This window comes from Narcine bancroftii, chromosome 10 (assembly GCF_036971445.1).
Source record: "Narcine bancroftii isolate sNarBan1 chromosome 10, sNarBan1.hap1, whole genome shotgun sequence".
Lineage (NCBI taxonomy): Eukaryota > Metazoa > Chordata > Chondrichthyes > Torpediniformes > Narcinidae > Narcine > Narcine bancroftii.
The window spans coordinates 102,849,335-102,867,329 of NC_091478.1; the positions used below are offsets into that span (position 1 = coordinate 102,849,335).

At 45.2% G+C, this 17,995-nt stretch overlaps 1 protein-coding gene across 7 annotated transcripts in view; it reads left to right on the forward strand.

The window, feature by feature from the left end:
• Nucleotides 1–17,995, forward strand: part of LOC138745045 (chromodomain Y-like protein 2) — a 317,440-nt gene that overhangs the window by 202,310 nt on the left and 97,135 nt on the right. For 3 of the 7 annotated variants that reach the window (XM_069902108.1, XM_069902111.1, XM_069902112.1), the window contains exon 1: nt 1,501–1,638. The exons of 3 other annotated variants lie outside the window; for them this stretch is intronic. In XM_069902108.1, coding sequence (XP_069758209.1) covers nt 1,615–1,638 — 24 coding nt within the window. In that variant the 5' untranslated portion in view covers nt 1,501–1,614. Of the gene's footprint in view, nt 1–1,500; nt 1,639–14,721; nt 14,835–17,995 lie in introns of those variants that run through there. One more of the 7 variants, XM_069902109.1, reaches the window with a different exon arrangement.

A 17,995-nucleotide genomic window follows, 5' to 3' on the forward strand; every position in this document is an offset into this window, starting at 1 on the left:
GTCCCGCCGTGATAAGTAATCTTCTGTGCATTCAGTTGGCTATCAAGTCCAAAGGCTTGCGGATACAGTGTGAATAATTGTTTGAACAACCGCCACCTGTGTTCGACATTCCCAGTCCAATTCACAGCATCACCATCCTTCATACTTTCGATGTTTTCTGCTGATACCGATTAATATGCACTCCTAGTAGCATGTGATGTTTCTTTGAAGTCATAAAGAAACTTGGGTTCTTTTGGTATTAACAATACTTCATCAATAACTCACAACGTCATGGTGCAGCCATGTTCTATATCACCTGAACTGCAACATCAATCTCTTTAGTGATAGGAGTATCACAAGAACTCTTATGGCCACAATTCTCAGTCGGAACACCTACCTCAAAGGACTGAGATCAAGGAGAACCCTGCACTGATAAATTCTCTCAAAAGTGCAGGAACCACTCAGCTGGTCTGGTTGCAACAGTGGAGAGAAGAAGAGTTCAGAATACAGGCTGGATGACCCTTTTGGGCAACATCTGCCAACTCGGCTGGAGAAGCCAGGGGTTTTTCCATTTATTGTGGGTGCACAGTGAGGGTCTTAACATTGAACCATTACAGCACAGAAACAGGCCCCTTGCTCAGCAACTCCGCGGCAACCCGACGTCCAACATGGTTGACTCAAGTAACATTTCTGCGAGGGAGGGAAATTTTCCATCAACTTTAACTTTCACCCCCCCCCCCCCCCGCCCTCCCATTCAGGACGATCACAGAGTCTTGCGAAAACAAAAGCATTTTCTTTCTCCCGCGCCTCTGCCCATCTCCAACTCCGATCCCAAATCCGAAACCTCGCCGGACCAAACACCGATCTCTGCTCCTCGTTTTCTTGCCGCCCTCAAGTCGGAATGTCACCTTGTTTGAGACAAACAAGAATGGCCAGGACCCGCCCCCCCACCCAAGTTACAGGAATCCTGGTGAAAAGGGTTTTGACCCGGGGCGAACTTCCCTGGAAGCCACAAGGAGGCAATTATTAAGATGGAAATGGACATGTCTTCGAAGCCCACTATTAAAGTCCATTTGCGCCAAGACGTCGGTGAAAGACGCTCACGGTTTGGAGAGGAGGCAGAAAGTGTGGTTTTGGGCTTTATTCCAGCCGGTGGCTGCTGCGGGTTCGGGGCAGCGGGCACGACTCCAGCCGGTGGCTGCTGCGGGTTCGGGGCAGCGGGCTCGACTCCAGCCGGTGGCTGCTGCGGGTTCGGGGCAGCGGGCTCGACTCCAGCCGGTGGCTGCTGCGGGTTCGGGGCAGCGGGCACGACTCCAGCCGGTGGCTGCTGCGGGTTCGGGGCAGCGGGCACGACTCCAGCCGGTGGCTGCTGCGGGTTCGGGGCAGCGGGCACGACTCCAGGTAAGTGGCTGCTGGCGAACTGGACTTGCTCTCGCACGTGGGGCCGGGCGTGGAAGTGTCAGGCGCCGGTGGATTGGATGGAGCGTTTCGCTACTTCCTCCTGTTACAGTGCATCGAGAGCGAGACGCTGGCGGCGGATTCTGCGCATTGACCGAGCCTCCCCCTGTGGATGTGTGTGTCTATCAAACTGCAGAGGAGCACTCGGCCGCCGAAACAACAAGAGCGAGCAGCGGCATGGCTTCAGGAGATCTCTACGAGGTACTGCTTTCATTGAACCCTGACTGTGTGCGCCTAGCCCCCCCCACCCCAGAATGGGGAGAGGGAGCAAGGTCTGCAAAGTAGCCGAAGCTCTTCCGAGGGTGGCTTGCATTTTCCTTCCCTTCCCTCCCTCTCGCCCTCTCTTGCTCAGGGGGAGAGAAACCTTGAGAAGCTTGAGAGGGGAGCGCTGTCGCCTGAGAAATGGTGATAGGCCTTAATAAAAAGTGTGAGTTAGCGGTTGCCTCTAAAGGGACAGGGTGGAGCAGCAGTTCAACCTGGAGAGGGCCAGAGGGAGGAGGTGGGCGAACTGGTTGGGGGGGGGTGGTGGGGGGGAGATGGGTGTCGAGAACAGCAGTCGATTCTGAAGTGTGCACGCACTCCTGCCCAGCGGCGACTTTTCTGTGAACATCGGTGTGCAGGAAGCCCTTGGATGGAGTTTCCATTCTCGCTATTTCACGTCGGATTCGCTCACTGTCTATTTTCTGGAAAGCCCCGACAGATGCACTTTATTTGGAAATGTCCAATGTCTAACTTATTGCGGCTGGATCCACGCAGGTGGCTGAAGAGACACGAGAGAGAGAGACAGTGAGGAATCTGGGAGGCCATCGGATCTGAAAGTCCCGTTAAAAAAAAATACTGGTGCCCACTGGCTGTAAATGAACTATTACCCCTCCCGCCCTATTGCAGGGGTGGCAAGTAACGTGAGCTAAACAGTTGTCCAGAAAATTGGTGTGTTTCTTGGATTGGGGGGGCGGGGGGAGAGGGTTGGGTCGTTCTCATGACCCCAGTGACCATGTCCAGGGCCGGTGAAACAGTCCCACGGGCCACCCAGGACCCTGTGCCCAGTGTGGCATCTCCAAGGTGGATGCCCCAAGGAAGGGGAGCTCTTGGCGCCCACCCACTCCAAATGGTTCCTTTTCATGACATCTGCGACTCATCAGATAGTGGTGGGTTGGTTGGAAGGGGGGCAGTGAATTCTGCACTGGAGACCTGCAGCTCGCGGATGGAATGGGAAATGTAGCAGTGCAGCGCTGGTTGGGCCCGGGGAAAGCATGTTGGCCGATTTTTTTTTATTTGCTGGGGGCTCCCCCCGAAGGTCAAAGTCCCCTGTCCGGTCGGAGACGCGACCTGGGTCGGCACCGTCTCTGCTGCCGGGGGTTCGAAGTCTCGCAGGTGGTTGGGGGGGTGGGGGGCATCAACGTGCTCGTTGGGGGACCTTCAGCGCGATTTTTGTCCCGGCTGTTTGTTGTACAGGGCGAGGCAGGGCGGCGATCTTCGGAGGCGAGATCCCGACCTCGGGGCGACAGACGCATTAAGACTCGCCAAGACCTGGAGCCCAGAGACAGAGATGCACCGTTAATTTCGGGTTCTCTGCCTTTTCTGTTTTGGTCCCAAGACGGGAAAGAGCTTCAGGTGAAATTGGTATTGAAATTGGCCAAGGCTTTGATTGCAAGCAGTTTCCGAGATCTCTTCGACTTGGTGGAATGGAGGTCAATTGCATCGATACTGCTCCCCGTGTCATCACCAAAGCTGCTCGTGGTGACACCGTTGCTCTTCATCGGAGACGAGCATAGCGTCCTGTAGCTTCCTGGATGAAGCACCGACCAGACTGGTGGACCAAGGAAGGCAGATTCCTCTCCACGCCCAGACTAGTGGACCAAGGAAGGCAGATTCCTCTCCACGCCCAGACTGGTGGACCAAGGAAGGCAGATTCCTCTCCACGCCCAGACTGGTGGACCAAGGAAGGCAGATTCCTCTCCACGCCCAGACTGGTGGACCAAGGAAGGCAGATTCCTCTCCACGCCCAGACTGGTGGACCAAGGAAGGCAGATTCCTCTCCACGCCCAGACTGGTGGACCAAGGAAAGCAGATTCCTCTCCACGCCCAGACTGGTGGACCAAGGATGGCAGATTCCTCTCCACGCCCAGACTGGTGGACCAAGGATAGCAAATTCCTCTCCACGCCCAGACTGGTGGACCAAGGAAGGCAGATTCCTCTCCACGCCCAGACTGGTGGACCAAGGAAGGCAGATTCCTCTCCACGCCCAGACTGGTGGACCAAGGAAGGCAGATTCCTCTCCACGCCCAGACTGGTGGACCAAGGAAGGCAGATTCCTCTCCACGCCCAGACTGGTGGACCAAGGAAGGCAGATTCCTCTCCACGCCCAGACTGGTGGACCAAGGAAGGCAGATTCCTCTCCACGCCCAGACTGGTGGACCAAGGAAGGCAGATTCCTCTCCACGCCCAGACTGGTGGACCAAGGAAGGCAGATTCCTCTCCACGCCCAGACTGGTGGACCAAGGAAGGCAGATTCCTCTCCACGCCCAGACTGGTGGACCAAGGAAGGCAGATTCCTCTCCACGCCCAGACTGGTGGACCAAGGATAGCAGATTCCTCTCCACGCCCAGACTGGTGGACCAAGGAAGGCAGGTTCCACGACCAGCCCCACTGGGACACAATTGAGATGACACCGGCGGTCCCTGGGCATCCTGTTGGGCGAAGGTGGGACCCAGGACGAGAAAACTTTCTGCCCTTGGCAGTGGATGAAACCGGAGAAGTGGATGGAAGATAGTCCTGAGAATCAAGATCTTGACCACGAAACTGAAATGAGAATCAAATTCCTGGAATTGTTCGTTTCTAGAAATACTTAACACACCTTTTAGAACGATCTTTCAACTCGTTGCCCAATTTAGAGTAGTGTGTTCAGTTGTGATCCATCTTCAACTAACTTAACCTGAATGAGTTTGATTCCTTTCCTTCCCATGTGTGACTGTTTTATGATTTTGATGTTTATGGAAAGATTTTACCAACTGTAAATGCAAATGAGAACTTTCAACATGATCAGTCGATGTGATTAATTTTTAACAAAACAACTCCGGAGGAAGTTTGGATCATCGTAAAAGGAAGTTTTATGTTTAAGAGAGTTTTTTTTAATGTTTTAATCTCAATTTGAATGTTTTTGGAAATTTGCATTGAATGTTTTGAATTTGAAAGATTTTCTGAGCATTCAAACATGAAATTAACAGACAGTAAAAGGAATGATCACATAATCCAAATGGATTACTTTATCATGATTGAACACTTCAATTCAGCCTCTAGTACAGCCTGAGACAGGGAAGATAAACCAGGGCAATAAGTGGAACTGTTCCTCACTGTCTTGGTGATCTCAAAGGAAAATGTGATCTCTCCCATATGACGGTTTAGAGCACGGAAACAGGCCATATCGGCCCTTCGAGTTCGTGCCAGTTCACATGAACCACTCCACAAGTTTCCCCCTCCCACACTCCGCCCATATCCTTCCAACCCCCTCATATCCATGTACACATCCAACCTTCTCTTAAATGACAGAAAGGACCCTGCCGCAACTTGTGCTATCTAGCAAATCTAACCTAATGTGATTACAAAAAAAATATTTTCCCTGGCCTTTTCTTCCCCATCACAATTTCAGTGGCTATAAATGATCACTTCTGTGGTGTCATTTTTAGACCTATCCAGTGCTTTGGATGTCTTTAAATTCTACAAATGGTCTTATTTAGGGGTAGGCAGCATGGCTTTGTGTGTGGCAGGTCATGTCTTAGGTTTTTTAGGAAGATGCGAGAGTAATTGATGAGGGTAGGGCAGTGAATGTTGTTTGCATGGTATTTGAGAAAAGTTTAGCAATGGTAGGATCATCCAGAAGATTAAGACGATTGAGATCCATGATAGATTGGATTCATAATTGGGCTTGTTCAGAGGACAGAGGATAATGGTAGAAAGAGATTTCTCTATCTGGAGGTCAATGACCAGTGTATTCTATGGGGGCTGGCAATCTGTGTGGCCTCTGTCGTTTGTGATTATAAATACACGTTTTGTCTTCCTCCATATAATGTGATCTCTGCCCCATTGACAACTGGTCAACTGTGAGGCATTAGAGAGTCCGTTCTGTGTTGATAATGTGGAGACACAAGACTCCAGGTGCTGCAATCTGGAGCAATAAAACAAACTGGGGGAACTCAGGGTCAGGTTGGGAAAGGGACAGTTGGTTGTTCAAGCTGGGACCCTTCATTTGGAATCCAGCTTCGACACCTGGAATGTCAAGTGTCCATTTACTTCCACAGAGGCTGCCTGAGTCACTCCAGCAGCTCCTTTTCTGTGCTCCAGAGGTTAATATTAAAGAAAAGAACATTAAAGATAATTCCTAGGTTTTACAGACCAGGATATTGAGGCAAGAATAGAAGCTATTATAAACCAAAACAATAACTCCTCTTTTAAGGCAGAGGTTTTGCGTAGGGTTCCTCCTGAATATTTAATAAAGAAAAGAGGGAACAACATTGATGTTGAGGATGAGTAGGAAATGGGATGTACTTCGTAAAAGCAGAAGCAAGAGTTTTAGCATCTTTGAGACTTTATCTCGCTCCTGCTGTTAAAAGAAATAAGGGGCTTTAAGAGAGCTGCCGGAGGATTGAAGAACTGAACATTGTATATCAATTTTTTCAGGAATGTCCAAATGCAGATATAGATGGTGTGGGCAGTTGGGCAGAAAAGTAGCAAATGGAATTTAATCTGGAAAAGTGTGAGATACCTGTACTGTATTCGGGGAGATAAAGGTTCCATTAGTGTCAAATAATACTACATTTAGAATGTAACATACATGAAATTCTTTAACTTATTCTACCGTAAGGAAGACAGTCACCACTCTGTCCAGTGCCCCTCACAGAAATGAGGCCCCAGTGAGGAACGAACTCGCAACTCCTGGTTTACAAGACTAGTTCCCTACCACTGAGCTATGGAGCCACTATAATGCTTGGGAATGCACAGTCGATGGGACGGAATTAAGCAGTGTGGAGGATTGACATGAATCGATCTTTAAAGGCGGGACATCTCAGCACCACCTTTCTACTAACTCGTGTCCAGATCCTGTTGAAATTTGAAAGAATAGTTGATCTCTATCTTCAATAAATTCTGTTTCACAGGCCCTTGTGAGAAGAATTCCAAAGAAGCAGTTTCTCATCCTGGTGGTTCTGGCTCTAATACTCCTGTATCTCTTTCCCGATGGGAGTAGCTGAATGATGCTGCGTGCAGGGTGATAGAGGTCCTCATTGATTTTGCGAGCCCTTTTTAGGCAATGATCCTGGTAAATCACGTTGATGGGGAGGTGGAGAGAGACCCTAGTGATCCTCTCTGCTGCTCTTATGGTCCTGTGGATTGACTTCCGATCCAATTCATTGCAGCAACTGTACCACACTATGACACAGCCGGCCAGGATGCTTTCGATCGAGCTCTTGCAGAAGGTTGACAAGATGGTGGCCAGTAGCCTTGCCCTCGTCATGGGACAAAGCTGCCATTGCAGGAAATAATCTGATGTATATTCCTGGCAGTCCTTTGATCACAAATATATCCATCTTTGGGCAGGAAGATCCGATCTGTATCCACTCTTCCAGAAGCGATCTCACCACAGCTGCATAACTTGCCAAGACGTCTTTATTCTTGTAGAGACATCTTCTTGCTACAAAGGCAAACGTACTGTTTGCCTTTCTCATTAGTTTGTGGATCTGCGTGTAAACTTTGAATGATTGGTGTACAGTCCTCTCACCTTTTAATCTCTTTTGTTTTTTGACAACATATGATACATTTTTCCACATTATCGTGCACTGCTACATCATTATGCATTCACTCAGCCTATCTCTATGCCTCTCTGCATCCTCTTTGAAGATTGCACTGTCACCTGGAATATATTACAGTATTAGCAAACTTGAAAATATTACACTTGACCCTATCACTAAATTATTGATAAAAGTTATGAACAACTTAGGTGCCAGCACAGATCTCAGCTCACTTTGGGATTAGCAAGAATGACCGATCTATTCCCACCATTTATCTATTTTCTAGTAAACCAATCCTCAATTTATGTCAATTACCTCAATGCTGTGTTTTGCTAACTTTGTTCAGTGATCTGTTGTGTGGCATCTTAATAAAGGTTACCTGCAAATTCATATACTCTATGTCAGCTGGTTCACTCTTATCCATTCTGCTGTTTGAAATCTCAAAAGAATTCTAGTAGATTTGATTAACAGGATTTCCTTTTTGTATGTTAACTCTGTCCATTCCTGTTATTTCTCTATCGCCACTTCTGCAATAATAGATTCTAGCTCTTCCCCAGTATTGTCAGGCTAAATGACTTGATCCCTCCCCCTCTCGTATTTTTTTTAATATTGCCTGTATCCAGGTAACTGAGAGCCAGATCACTGGCATTTAAGTTCGGATTCCAAACGATCAGCTATGGCCTATGGAAGGCCACATCCCAGGCAAAGTGGAGATTCTGGACGAAAACTAAAATGACAAAGGATACTCCACAACTGTGGAAGGGCCTCAAAACTAAATCCATGCAATAGGGGACAGTAAAGCTTCACTCCCAGAGGAGCATAATGCCTACTATGTCTGATTTGACCACCAGAACAAGGAAGAACCACTGGGCAACCCCTCATTCCCTGATGATCCTTTACTGTTTATATCCGAAGATGACATTGTGGGCTGCCTTTAGGAGAGTGAATCCAATGAAAGCATCCAGTCCAGACGGAGTGCCTGGCCGAGTACTGAAAACCTGTGCTGACCAACTGGTGATAATGATAATACATTCACAGATATCTTCAACATCTCACTCCGACAGGGTGTGGTACCCACCTGTTTCAAATAGGAGTGTGGTAACCTGCCTAAATGACTACCAACCAGTGGCACTCATAGTCACAGTGATGAAGTGTTTTGAAAGGCATTTATTGAAGAATATCAGTTCCTGACTGAGTGGTGACATGGATCTGTTCCAATTTGCCGACCTTGACAACAGGTCTACGTCAGATGCCATCTCACTGGCTCATTCTGGGACATCTGGACAGCAAAGATGCATATATCAGGATGATCTTTATTGACCACATTTTTACATTCAACACCATCATTACCTCAAAACTAATCAGCAAACTCTGGGCATCAATACCCCACTGTGTAATTGGATCCTGGATTTCCTTACCTCCAGGCCCCAATCAGTGCTGATTGGCGAGGACATCTCCTTCACAATCCCCATCAGTACCGGAGCACCACAGAGTTGCATGCTTAGCCCCTTGCTTGACTCGCTCATGACTCTGTGACTCAGTATGACAGCAACACCATATATAAATTTGCTGGCATACCACTCGAGTGGGCAGTATAAAAAGGTGAATTCCATCCTCGTACAGGGAAATTGAAAACTTGACTGAGTGTTGTACTGACAACAACTTGTAACTCAATGTCACCAAGACTAAGGAGCTGATTGTAGACTTTAGGAAAGGAAAACCAGTGTGTACCATCCAATGATCCTTGAGGTGGAAGATTTAAATTAATTGAAGTCACTGTTTTTAGATGCAGACCTTTTCTAGACACAACACACTAATGACATTGTGAAGAAAGCGCATCAGTTCCTCTACTTCCTCAGGAGTTTGCGAAGGTTTGGTATGACATCAGAAAATCCCTGGAAAAAATCTACAGATGTGAAGTGGCAAGTGCGCTGACCTGCTGCATCACGGCCTCATATGCCGAAAACCCTGCAAAAGTTAGTAGACACTGCCCAGTAACATCACAGGCAAAACACTCCTCTACCAACGAGAAAATTTGCACTGAGAGCAGCAAACGATAATGAAGGATCCACACCCCCGAGCATGTTCTCTGTTCTTAATACTGCCATCAGAAAGAGGTAGAGGTGCCACAGGACTCATACCACCAGGTTCAGGAACAGTTATCACCCCTCAACTACCTGACTCCTGAACAAGAGAGGCTCATTTAAGGACTCTTACTTGGCTCATTATTTATTATTGTCTATTTATTTTTCTGTATTTGCACAGTCCATTTGTTTACATTCTTTAGTTTACAGTTTATAGTTATCGATGATGAGAAATTCTGCCTGGCCCACAGGAAAAAAAATCTGAGTGTTGTATGTGATGTCATTTCGGTACTCTGACAATAAATTTGAACTTATTTTCACTGATGTCCTCCAGTGGTATTTGTCGGTAAGTTGGAAAATGCACACAAATTGCTCAATATATTAGACAGTATTCCACATGTAATGAATGGCATCAACAGGATCAGAAAAAATAATTACAGGTAGTCCCCAGGTTACGAAAAATTCATACTCATGAAAGGGGTGTTCTCCAATTTGCCTGTGCACATAATGTTCCCTCATGAATGCTAAATAAGAATCATAAATACCTGTTCCGCCTTGTGTACAAATTCGGCTAATGGACAAACCCAGTTAACGGAGCTCATTTGTAACCTGGGGACTGCCAGTACTAAAAGTGGAGAGAGGAGCGAGAGAGGAAATGAGTCCTGCTGCTCATATGAATGAATGTATGTCGGCCTTTTGAATTTAATAATAATATAAGAACTCGCTGGTGTGTAGAGGTGCCCACGAGCTGGGCATTGGTAATCCAAGGACGATTTCATGGGTTTGCACTTGCTGCTTCACAATCTGTGTAACCATTTTGCAGATTTCCATCCATTGAATCCAATATCTCGGTAGCCACCTTCTTCAAGCATCCAGGGTAAATGTCAACATATCTTGCAGATTAAGTACCTTCCAGTCCCATTAATTTCACTCTCACTAGTCTCTTTGAGCTCCTCGTTCACTTGAGTCCCATGAGGTGCTGCTGTTTCCTGGACGTTTTCTATTCCTTCTATGAAGGTTGACACTTACTGTTCGTTTAATGTTAGAACTTTTCCTCATGTAATTTTCCATTTCATGTATCTGCAGAAGCTCTCTTATCCATGTTTACTGATGATTAAAACCTTGGTGGCTTGGTAGGCTGTGCATAGAGATTTCTGGGGATAAAGTCAGGTGGATGCTTTCTTTTATTAATCAAGCCAAAGGGTTTAACAGTTAGGCCCTTGTTTTGGATCTGTACACAACAGTGTTTGGAGCACAACGTGAGCAAGCACTGCATACAGTTTGAGCCACCGCATTACGGGAAAGATCTGAATGAACTGGAGAAGGTGCAGAGGAGATTCAGAAGGTTGTTGTTCAGACCAGAAGAATATAGTAATGCTGGAAGATGGGTAGGTTGGGGAAGTTTTCTTTGGACAGTGGAAGATGAGGGGGTACTTGAGTGAGAAGTATATGCTTAGGAGATGCCTAAATAGAAGGATATATTTCCCTATACTGGAGTGGGGTCCACAAACTTGGTGCCATTGATGTTGTATAACTGATAAAACAAGGTAGAAGTATTTTCACCCAGAGGATGTTAGAGATCTGGAATGTTGCCTGGATGTGTGCTTTAAGAGTTGTGACCAGCAGAGAAACTGTGCTGTAAATGTTCTATCACTCAACTCTATAATCTCTGGGAATGGAGCATCTAACAAAATAACACCCAGAACATACAGTAATAATCATCCTCAAAATCTTCATAGAAATGTCACCAAATGTATATATTAAGGCAAATGATCAAAAGTATAGTCAAAGATGTGTTCCAATAATATTAGAAGGGTTAAGATCAAGACATTTGGGGAAAGGGCTCCAAAGTGTAAGGTTGTGGCAGCTGAAAACCTAGCTACTGATCGAGCTCCAGTTCAAGCTCCGAACTAGAGGAACAGAGACATCAGGAGAAATAGAGATGAGTAGAGATATTGAGTTGTAAAACTATGGAGAGATTTGAAATCTGGATTTGAATCTATTCCATCGATGATCATATCTTTACTTCCAGTCCTTCCTAATCCCTTAAACAGTTGTGCCCATTGTACCAGCCAAATGGAATTCATTCATTTGCAATTTAAATATAACAAATATCCCAGAGGATGATGGCAACATGGATGGTGGTGGAATAGACACTAGAGACTGGAATCTGGGGGAGACTGGAAAAACTCAGCAGGGTCGGACAGCATCAATTGATGTTTGGGTTGAAACTCTTCATCTGTGGTGGAAAATTTCCTGTGCAATTTAGCTGTTAAACATCTAAGGTTATTTTGTCACATTGAAAAAGTGAGTAGAATTTAAATGCACCATCATTTCAGATTAGCAATGATAATTATGACATTGAAGAGAGAGATACTTGTTGCTTCTGAATAATATTAATGTGGACCAGCACATACTTGTCAGCTAATTATATATGGCAACTCAGCAATTCTTCTAAAAAGATGCTGCAATCCTACTGGATCTCCTGAACTATGTCTTCCTTGAATTTTCTCACCTCTTCCATGCCCACTATTCCTTAAGCAGGTTCATTGATCATTCAGGAATCTGATGGCAGCGGGGAAGAAGCTGTCTTTAGGCTCCTGTGCCTTTTTCCTGTTGGTTGAAGAGGTGATGGCCTGGGTGGAGGGGGTCTTTGAGGATAGAGGCTGTTTAAGGACTAAGATACCACCTCGTGTAGATGTCCCAACCCTCTGGAGTTTATTCTTGTCTTGAGAGTTGATGACAATAGACAATAGGAGCTGGAGTAGGCCATTTGGCCCGTCGGGTCAGCACTGCCATTTTAGATCATGGCTGATCATTACCATCAGTACCCCTTTCCAGCCTTATCCCCATAACCCTTAACTCCGTTACCCACAAGAGTCTTACCTAACTCTCTTTTGAGAGTCAGCGAATCCGCCTCTACCACCCTCTGTGGCAGAGCATTCCACAGATTCACACTTCTCTGGGTAAATAATGCTTTCTCATCTCCGTCCTAAAGTGCCTACCCTGTATTCTTAAACTATGCCCTCTAGCCCTCGTCTCCCCCATCATTGGGAACAAGTAATCAGACTTCCCCCTGTCTATCCCCCTGATGATTTTGTATACCTCAATCATGTCCCCCCTCATCCTTCTAAACTCCAATGGATACAAGTCCAGTTTTTCTAGCCTTGCTGCATATGTCAACCCCGCCATCCCTGGAACTAACCTTGTAAATCTGCACTGCACACCCTCTATAGCTAGTATGTCCTTCCTCAAGTTTGGAGACCAGAACTGGACGCAATACTCCAGGTGGGGTCTCACCAGGGCCCTGTATAACTGCAGAAGGGCGTCTCAGTTCCTATACTCCAATCCCCTCTTTATGAAAGCCAACATTCCATTTGCCTTCTTCACAGCTTTCTGAACCTGCATGCTAGCCTTCAGTGACCGGTGAACAAGTACACCCAGATCCATTTGCACTTCCCCACTCCCTAGCTTGTCTCCATTTAAATAATACTCAGCTTTCCTATTACTTCCCCCAAAATGAATAACCTCACATTTGTTCACATTGAAATTCATCTTCCATTTAGCGGCCCACTCCTCCAGCCTGTCCAAGTCCCTCTGCATTTTCTTTACATCCTCCTCACACCAGGCAGTGATGCAACCAGCTCTCCACGGTACACCTGTAGAAGTTTACAAGAGTCTTCAGTGACATACAAATCTCCTTAGACGCCTCACAAAGTATAGCCGCTGGTGAACTTTCTTTGTGATTACATCGACATGGAGACTCCAGGACAGATCATCAGAGATGTTGACACCCAGGAATTTGAAGTTCTTGACTCTCTCCACTACTGTGACCTCGATGAGGACTGGGTCATGTTCCCCTGACTCCTTACTGAAGTCCACATCATCTCCTTGATTTTGCTGGCGTTGAATGCCAGGTTATTGTGATTACACCATTCAACAAATTGATCTATTTCCCTCTTGTACCCTGCCACACAGTCATGGGTGTGTATAAGGACCAGTGGAGTAAGCACGGATCCTTGAGGTGCACCTGTGCTAATCAGTGAGGAGGTGACATTGTTTCCCATTCGTACTGACTGTGGTCTTCTGATGAGAAAGTCAAGGATCCAGTTACAGTGGGGTGCAGAGACCCAGAGTTTGTAGCTTCTTGACCAATATTGAGAGAATAATGGTATTGAAGGCTGAGCTGTAGTCAATGTAGAGCAGCCTTCTGTACGAGTTGCTGTTTTTGAGGTGATCCAGAGCTGAGTGGAGAGCCAGCGATGTTGGATCTGCTGTGGAGTGATTGTAACGAATTGCAGTGGGTCCAGATCTTTACTTATGTACGTGTTAGTTTTGGCCATGACCAGCCTCTCAAAGCAGTAGAAGTTGGTGCTTATTGGGTGATGGTCATTGCAGCATCTTACACTGGTGGTCTTGGGTATCAGGATGATTATTCCCTTTTGAAGCAGGTGGGAACCTCTGACTGCCACAATGAGAGGGTGAAAATGTCCATGAACACTCTGGCTAGTTGATTGGTGCAGATTTTCAGGACCTTGCCAGGTCCACCATCAGGGCCTGACACCTTGCGAGGGTTCACCCACTTGAATGATGTTCTGACATTGCCCTCAGTGGCAGGTGTCACAGGGTCCTCAGCCTTGCTTTTTGTGCACTATTTTTTAACTTTTTAATATAATGTCGTAAGACAGTTACAATATGAACACCAAAACACCGAATTTCATGACCTGTTGAATGACAATAAATTCTGATTCTGATCATGTTACAGTATATCTTACATGACTGCCCACATTTTAAATGCAGGCAAGCTTTTGGTGTGATCAGGATACAGGGGCTGTATTATTATTGTACTATAAATTTTTGGTTAATATAATATTCCATGGTGTAACTTCAGGTAAGAAGTCGATTGCATTGAGATTCTGCCAAATGTATGTTTGATAAGTCTATGGGTTTTTGTTTGGAGATGCAGTACCTGATAGCGCAGTCATTGGCAATTGGTTAACATTTCAAGTGAAAACGAAAGACACTCTGCATTGTTCAGTGACACTGCTTTTTGTTCTGTTATCGCTGACCCTATTGCATCATTCATTAATGAGTAGGCAAATGTCAATAATTTGTTGTTAATAATAGCATAAAGTCGGAGTAGTGCTCGGGAAAATCAATTGCACTGACATATACTGTATCTTCAAATAAATTACTTGTACTGTCTGAAGTCTGATTTGTAGTTTAGATCTTGAAAATAATACTGCATTTTATTTGATTTATTAACTTGAATTAAATTGTAAATATTCAGAGAAGTAAAATTGGATCACCTTGTATCTGTTGAAATCGAAACTCCTGAAATTTGTGTCATTGTACGATATTAAACGTTGCCGCTGAATTGGGCAGAGATAACAGAATTCACGTTGGCAGAGCAGGACTCAGAAACTGCACTCAAAACAAAGAAATGCTGGAAGAACTTGGCCAGTCTCGCAGCGTCCAGAGGAACTAAAGCTATACTACCGACGTTTTGAGCCTGAGCCCTTTTTTCAAGGTAAGGTGTGTAGCGTGCTTGCCTTCAGTCAGGACATTGAGCTTGAAAAGTTAACAAGTTGTGATGCAGCTCTACAGAATTTGGTTAGACCACATTTGGAGCATTCTGTGCACTTCTGCTGTGGGAAGAATGTGAAGGCTATGGAGAGGGTGCAGAATTGGTTGACCTGGACAATGCCTGGATTGGAGCGCATTAGCTATAGAGAGATTGGATCACAGTCTAATCGGGTTGGCAGCAGAACATCGAGCACCGTCAAACTGAGCACTAGCACACCTTAAGGCTGTGTGATCAGCCTGCCCCTGTTCATTGCTCTGAAGTGCCAGATGCAGAGTCATCAAGTTTGCAGATGACACAATAGGAGTTGATCTCGTCAGCGCAACGATGAGTTGCACTAGAGAAAAGAGGTGGAAAATCCCATGATGTGGTGCAAGAGTAACAACCTAAGTCTCAAAGTGGAGAAGACAAAGGAGATGATTGTGGTCTTCAGGAGGACCAGGGATGACCACCCTTTACTACACATTAATAGCTCGTTAGTGGAGAGACTAAAGAGCACCAAGCTCCTTTGAGTCCACTTAAGTAGTGACCTATCCTGGACACATGACATCTTCTCACTTGTCAGGAAGTCACGACAACATCTGCACTTCATGAGAATACGGAGGTGGGTAAGGCTACCAGCCACCACCCTGTCAACTTTCTACAGGAGCTCTACTGAGAGAGTCCGCATCACTGTACGCTACAGTTGTTGAAGGACATTGGATTGGAAGCCACTCCACAGGACCATAGAGCAGTAGTGAGGATCACTGGAGTCTCCTTTTTTCCCCCCCCACCCCCACCAAACAATGTAATTGACCAAGATTGATGTTTGAGGAGGGCTCACAGAATCATTATGGTCCCCTTCCACCCCACAATCAGCATCTTCCAGATACTCCCATTGGGAAAGAGATGCAGGAGTATCAGAGCCAGAACCACCAAGCTAAGGAACAGCTTCTTCCCACAGGCAATGAGAAGGCTGAACAAATTGCTCGTACAAATTTTTCGAGGCTACTATTTATTAAACTATTTATTTTATATATATATATATATAAATAATTTGTCTGTGTGTTATATCTGGACATGTTTTTGCATAGAGGACTGGAGAACTCTGTTTTGTCGGGTTGTACTTGTGCAATAGAATGTTAATACAGTAAATCCCCTGGTATCCAGCACCAATGGGCATTGGTAAGTGTCAGGTAGATAAATTTTCTGGTTGCTTGAGGTTACGCATTGCATGGATTGGCAAACTAACAGTGAGGCATGCCAATTTTAAACTTACATATTTTTTAATCTTTAGTTTCTATAATTTTTTTTTCTTGCTGGGTTGCTTAAGGCTTCCAGTTGCTTGAATTCTAGATAACAAATTTTGATAATTTTCTATGTAGCATTCCAGGTGAGGGTTGACCTGAAAGAAGTATATCAGAATGTGAGAGTCATGGATAGGGCAGGTTGTCAGAATCTTTCGCCCTGAGTGGAAGTGTCAAATGGTAGAGTGAGAGGGGGAAAGTTGAAAGAAGATGTGCAAGTTTTCTATTTAATGCAATGAGTGGTGGGTGCCTGGAATGGAACCCCTGCCAAGGGAGGTGGTAGAAGCAGAAATTGTAGCAAATTTGAAGAGACGCTTGGACATGCATGAATAGACAAGAAGTTGAGGAATGCAGATCGCGTGCAAGCAGGTGGGATTAGTTAGCATTGATGCTACAGGCAAGGTTGACCAAAGGGCCTGGTCCAGTGATGTTCCAACAATGAGGGACAAAGTGCCTGACATTGTTGACTGAATCTGTCTAAAATGATGAAGGCATATGCAAAAACACATTTGGGGCCTATGTAAACATTAACGTTGAGCTTCCATAAGGCGCAAGGAGGAGAAATAGGCCATCGATTATGCTCCGCCATTGAAAATGAGCTCACTCCCCCTGCCCATAACCTCTAATACTCTGGCAAAACAGTCTTGTCCTTAAATACACCCAAAGTGTTTCAACTGCAAAACTTCTAATGCCCCCATTTCAAAGATGGGCAGCTCTTGGTTAAGTCCTGACTTAACCATGGCCTTTCATGCCAGGTTAAAATGTTTTTCTTCTCTGAAAAATGCAAAAGATGACAGACTGGAGCATCCATCCAATCCACTGCTCTGTGGCCTTGAGTGAATCCACAAGGAAATAATAGGATGTTCTGTGCAGTGCAAAACACCAGCTATAGAGCCAGTTGGGACACACATTTTCTAAAGATACAATATTTCTTGCATTTTACCATTCATATTTTTGGAATATTTGTGCCATCTGTTTGCTGAAGTATTGCATACCAACACTGAGAAAGTGTTTTTATAGACGTTTCCTTATTTCTCTTGACTCATGAACATTCTGCCTTGGAGTCAATCTTTCGGTCACCTTGGCACGGAACCAAATATCGCGGTAATTAAAATACTGCACGGAACCAAATATCGTGGTAATTAAAAGACTGCACATGTGGGAAAGTTGAAGTGTTCGCAGTATAATTCTTTACCTCTGTCACCCTGGCCTTTCTTCAACCCACTCCATTGCTCAAGGATCATCTTTCTATTTGGCATTTTATCACTATTCAAATTCATTGCCGAGTTCAGTCATTTCAAATCATTACCAAGCCCCCGGCTTGTTTTAATTCAGACAGCAGGCATTGGCAGGGACTCTGCACTTGTCACGAACAACTCTCAGTGCGTACGGCTGCAGAGATAGGAGGTCATTTCGCCCTTTTTTTTCCCCCCAGCATTCAGTGAAACTGTGGCTGATCTCTGCTGTAACTCCATGTACCCACCTTTATCTCTTAATAGCTTTTGTAAAAATTTATCATCTACTTTTTTTCTTACCCTTAAATGTTAAATCTCAGATTTAACATTAACCATTGTCAAAGTATTTATTACTCCATACTATAAATTTACAAACTTGATGTCACCCTTTGTATGTTATGCTCTCTAAGTTCTCTTCCAAAATGCATGACTGTCATGTTAGGATACATTCCCTGGTCTTTGACTTTTTACCATTGTATCACCTTATCAAGTCTAATCACCTTATCAAAATCTTGAAAATTATGCTTTGAGATTCTGGAGACTACAACTGCCTATATTTGCTTGCAAATTTAATGTTTTAAATTGC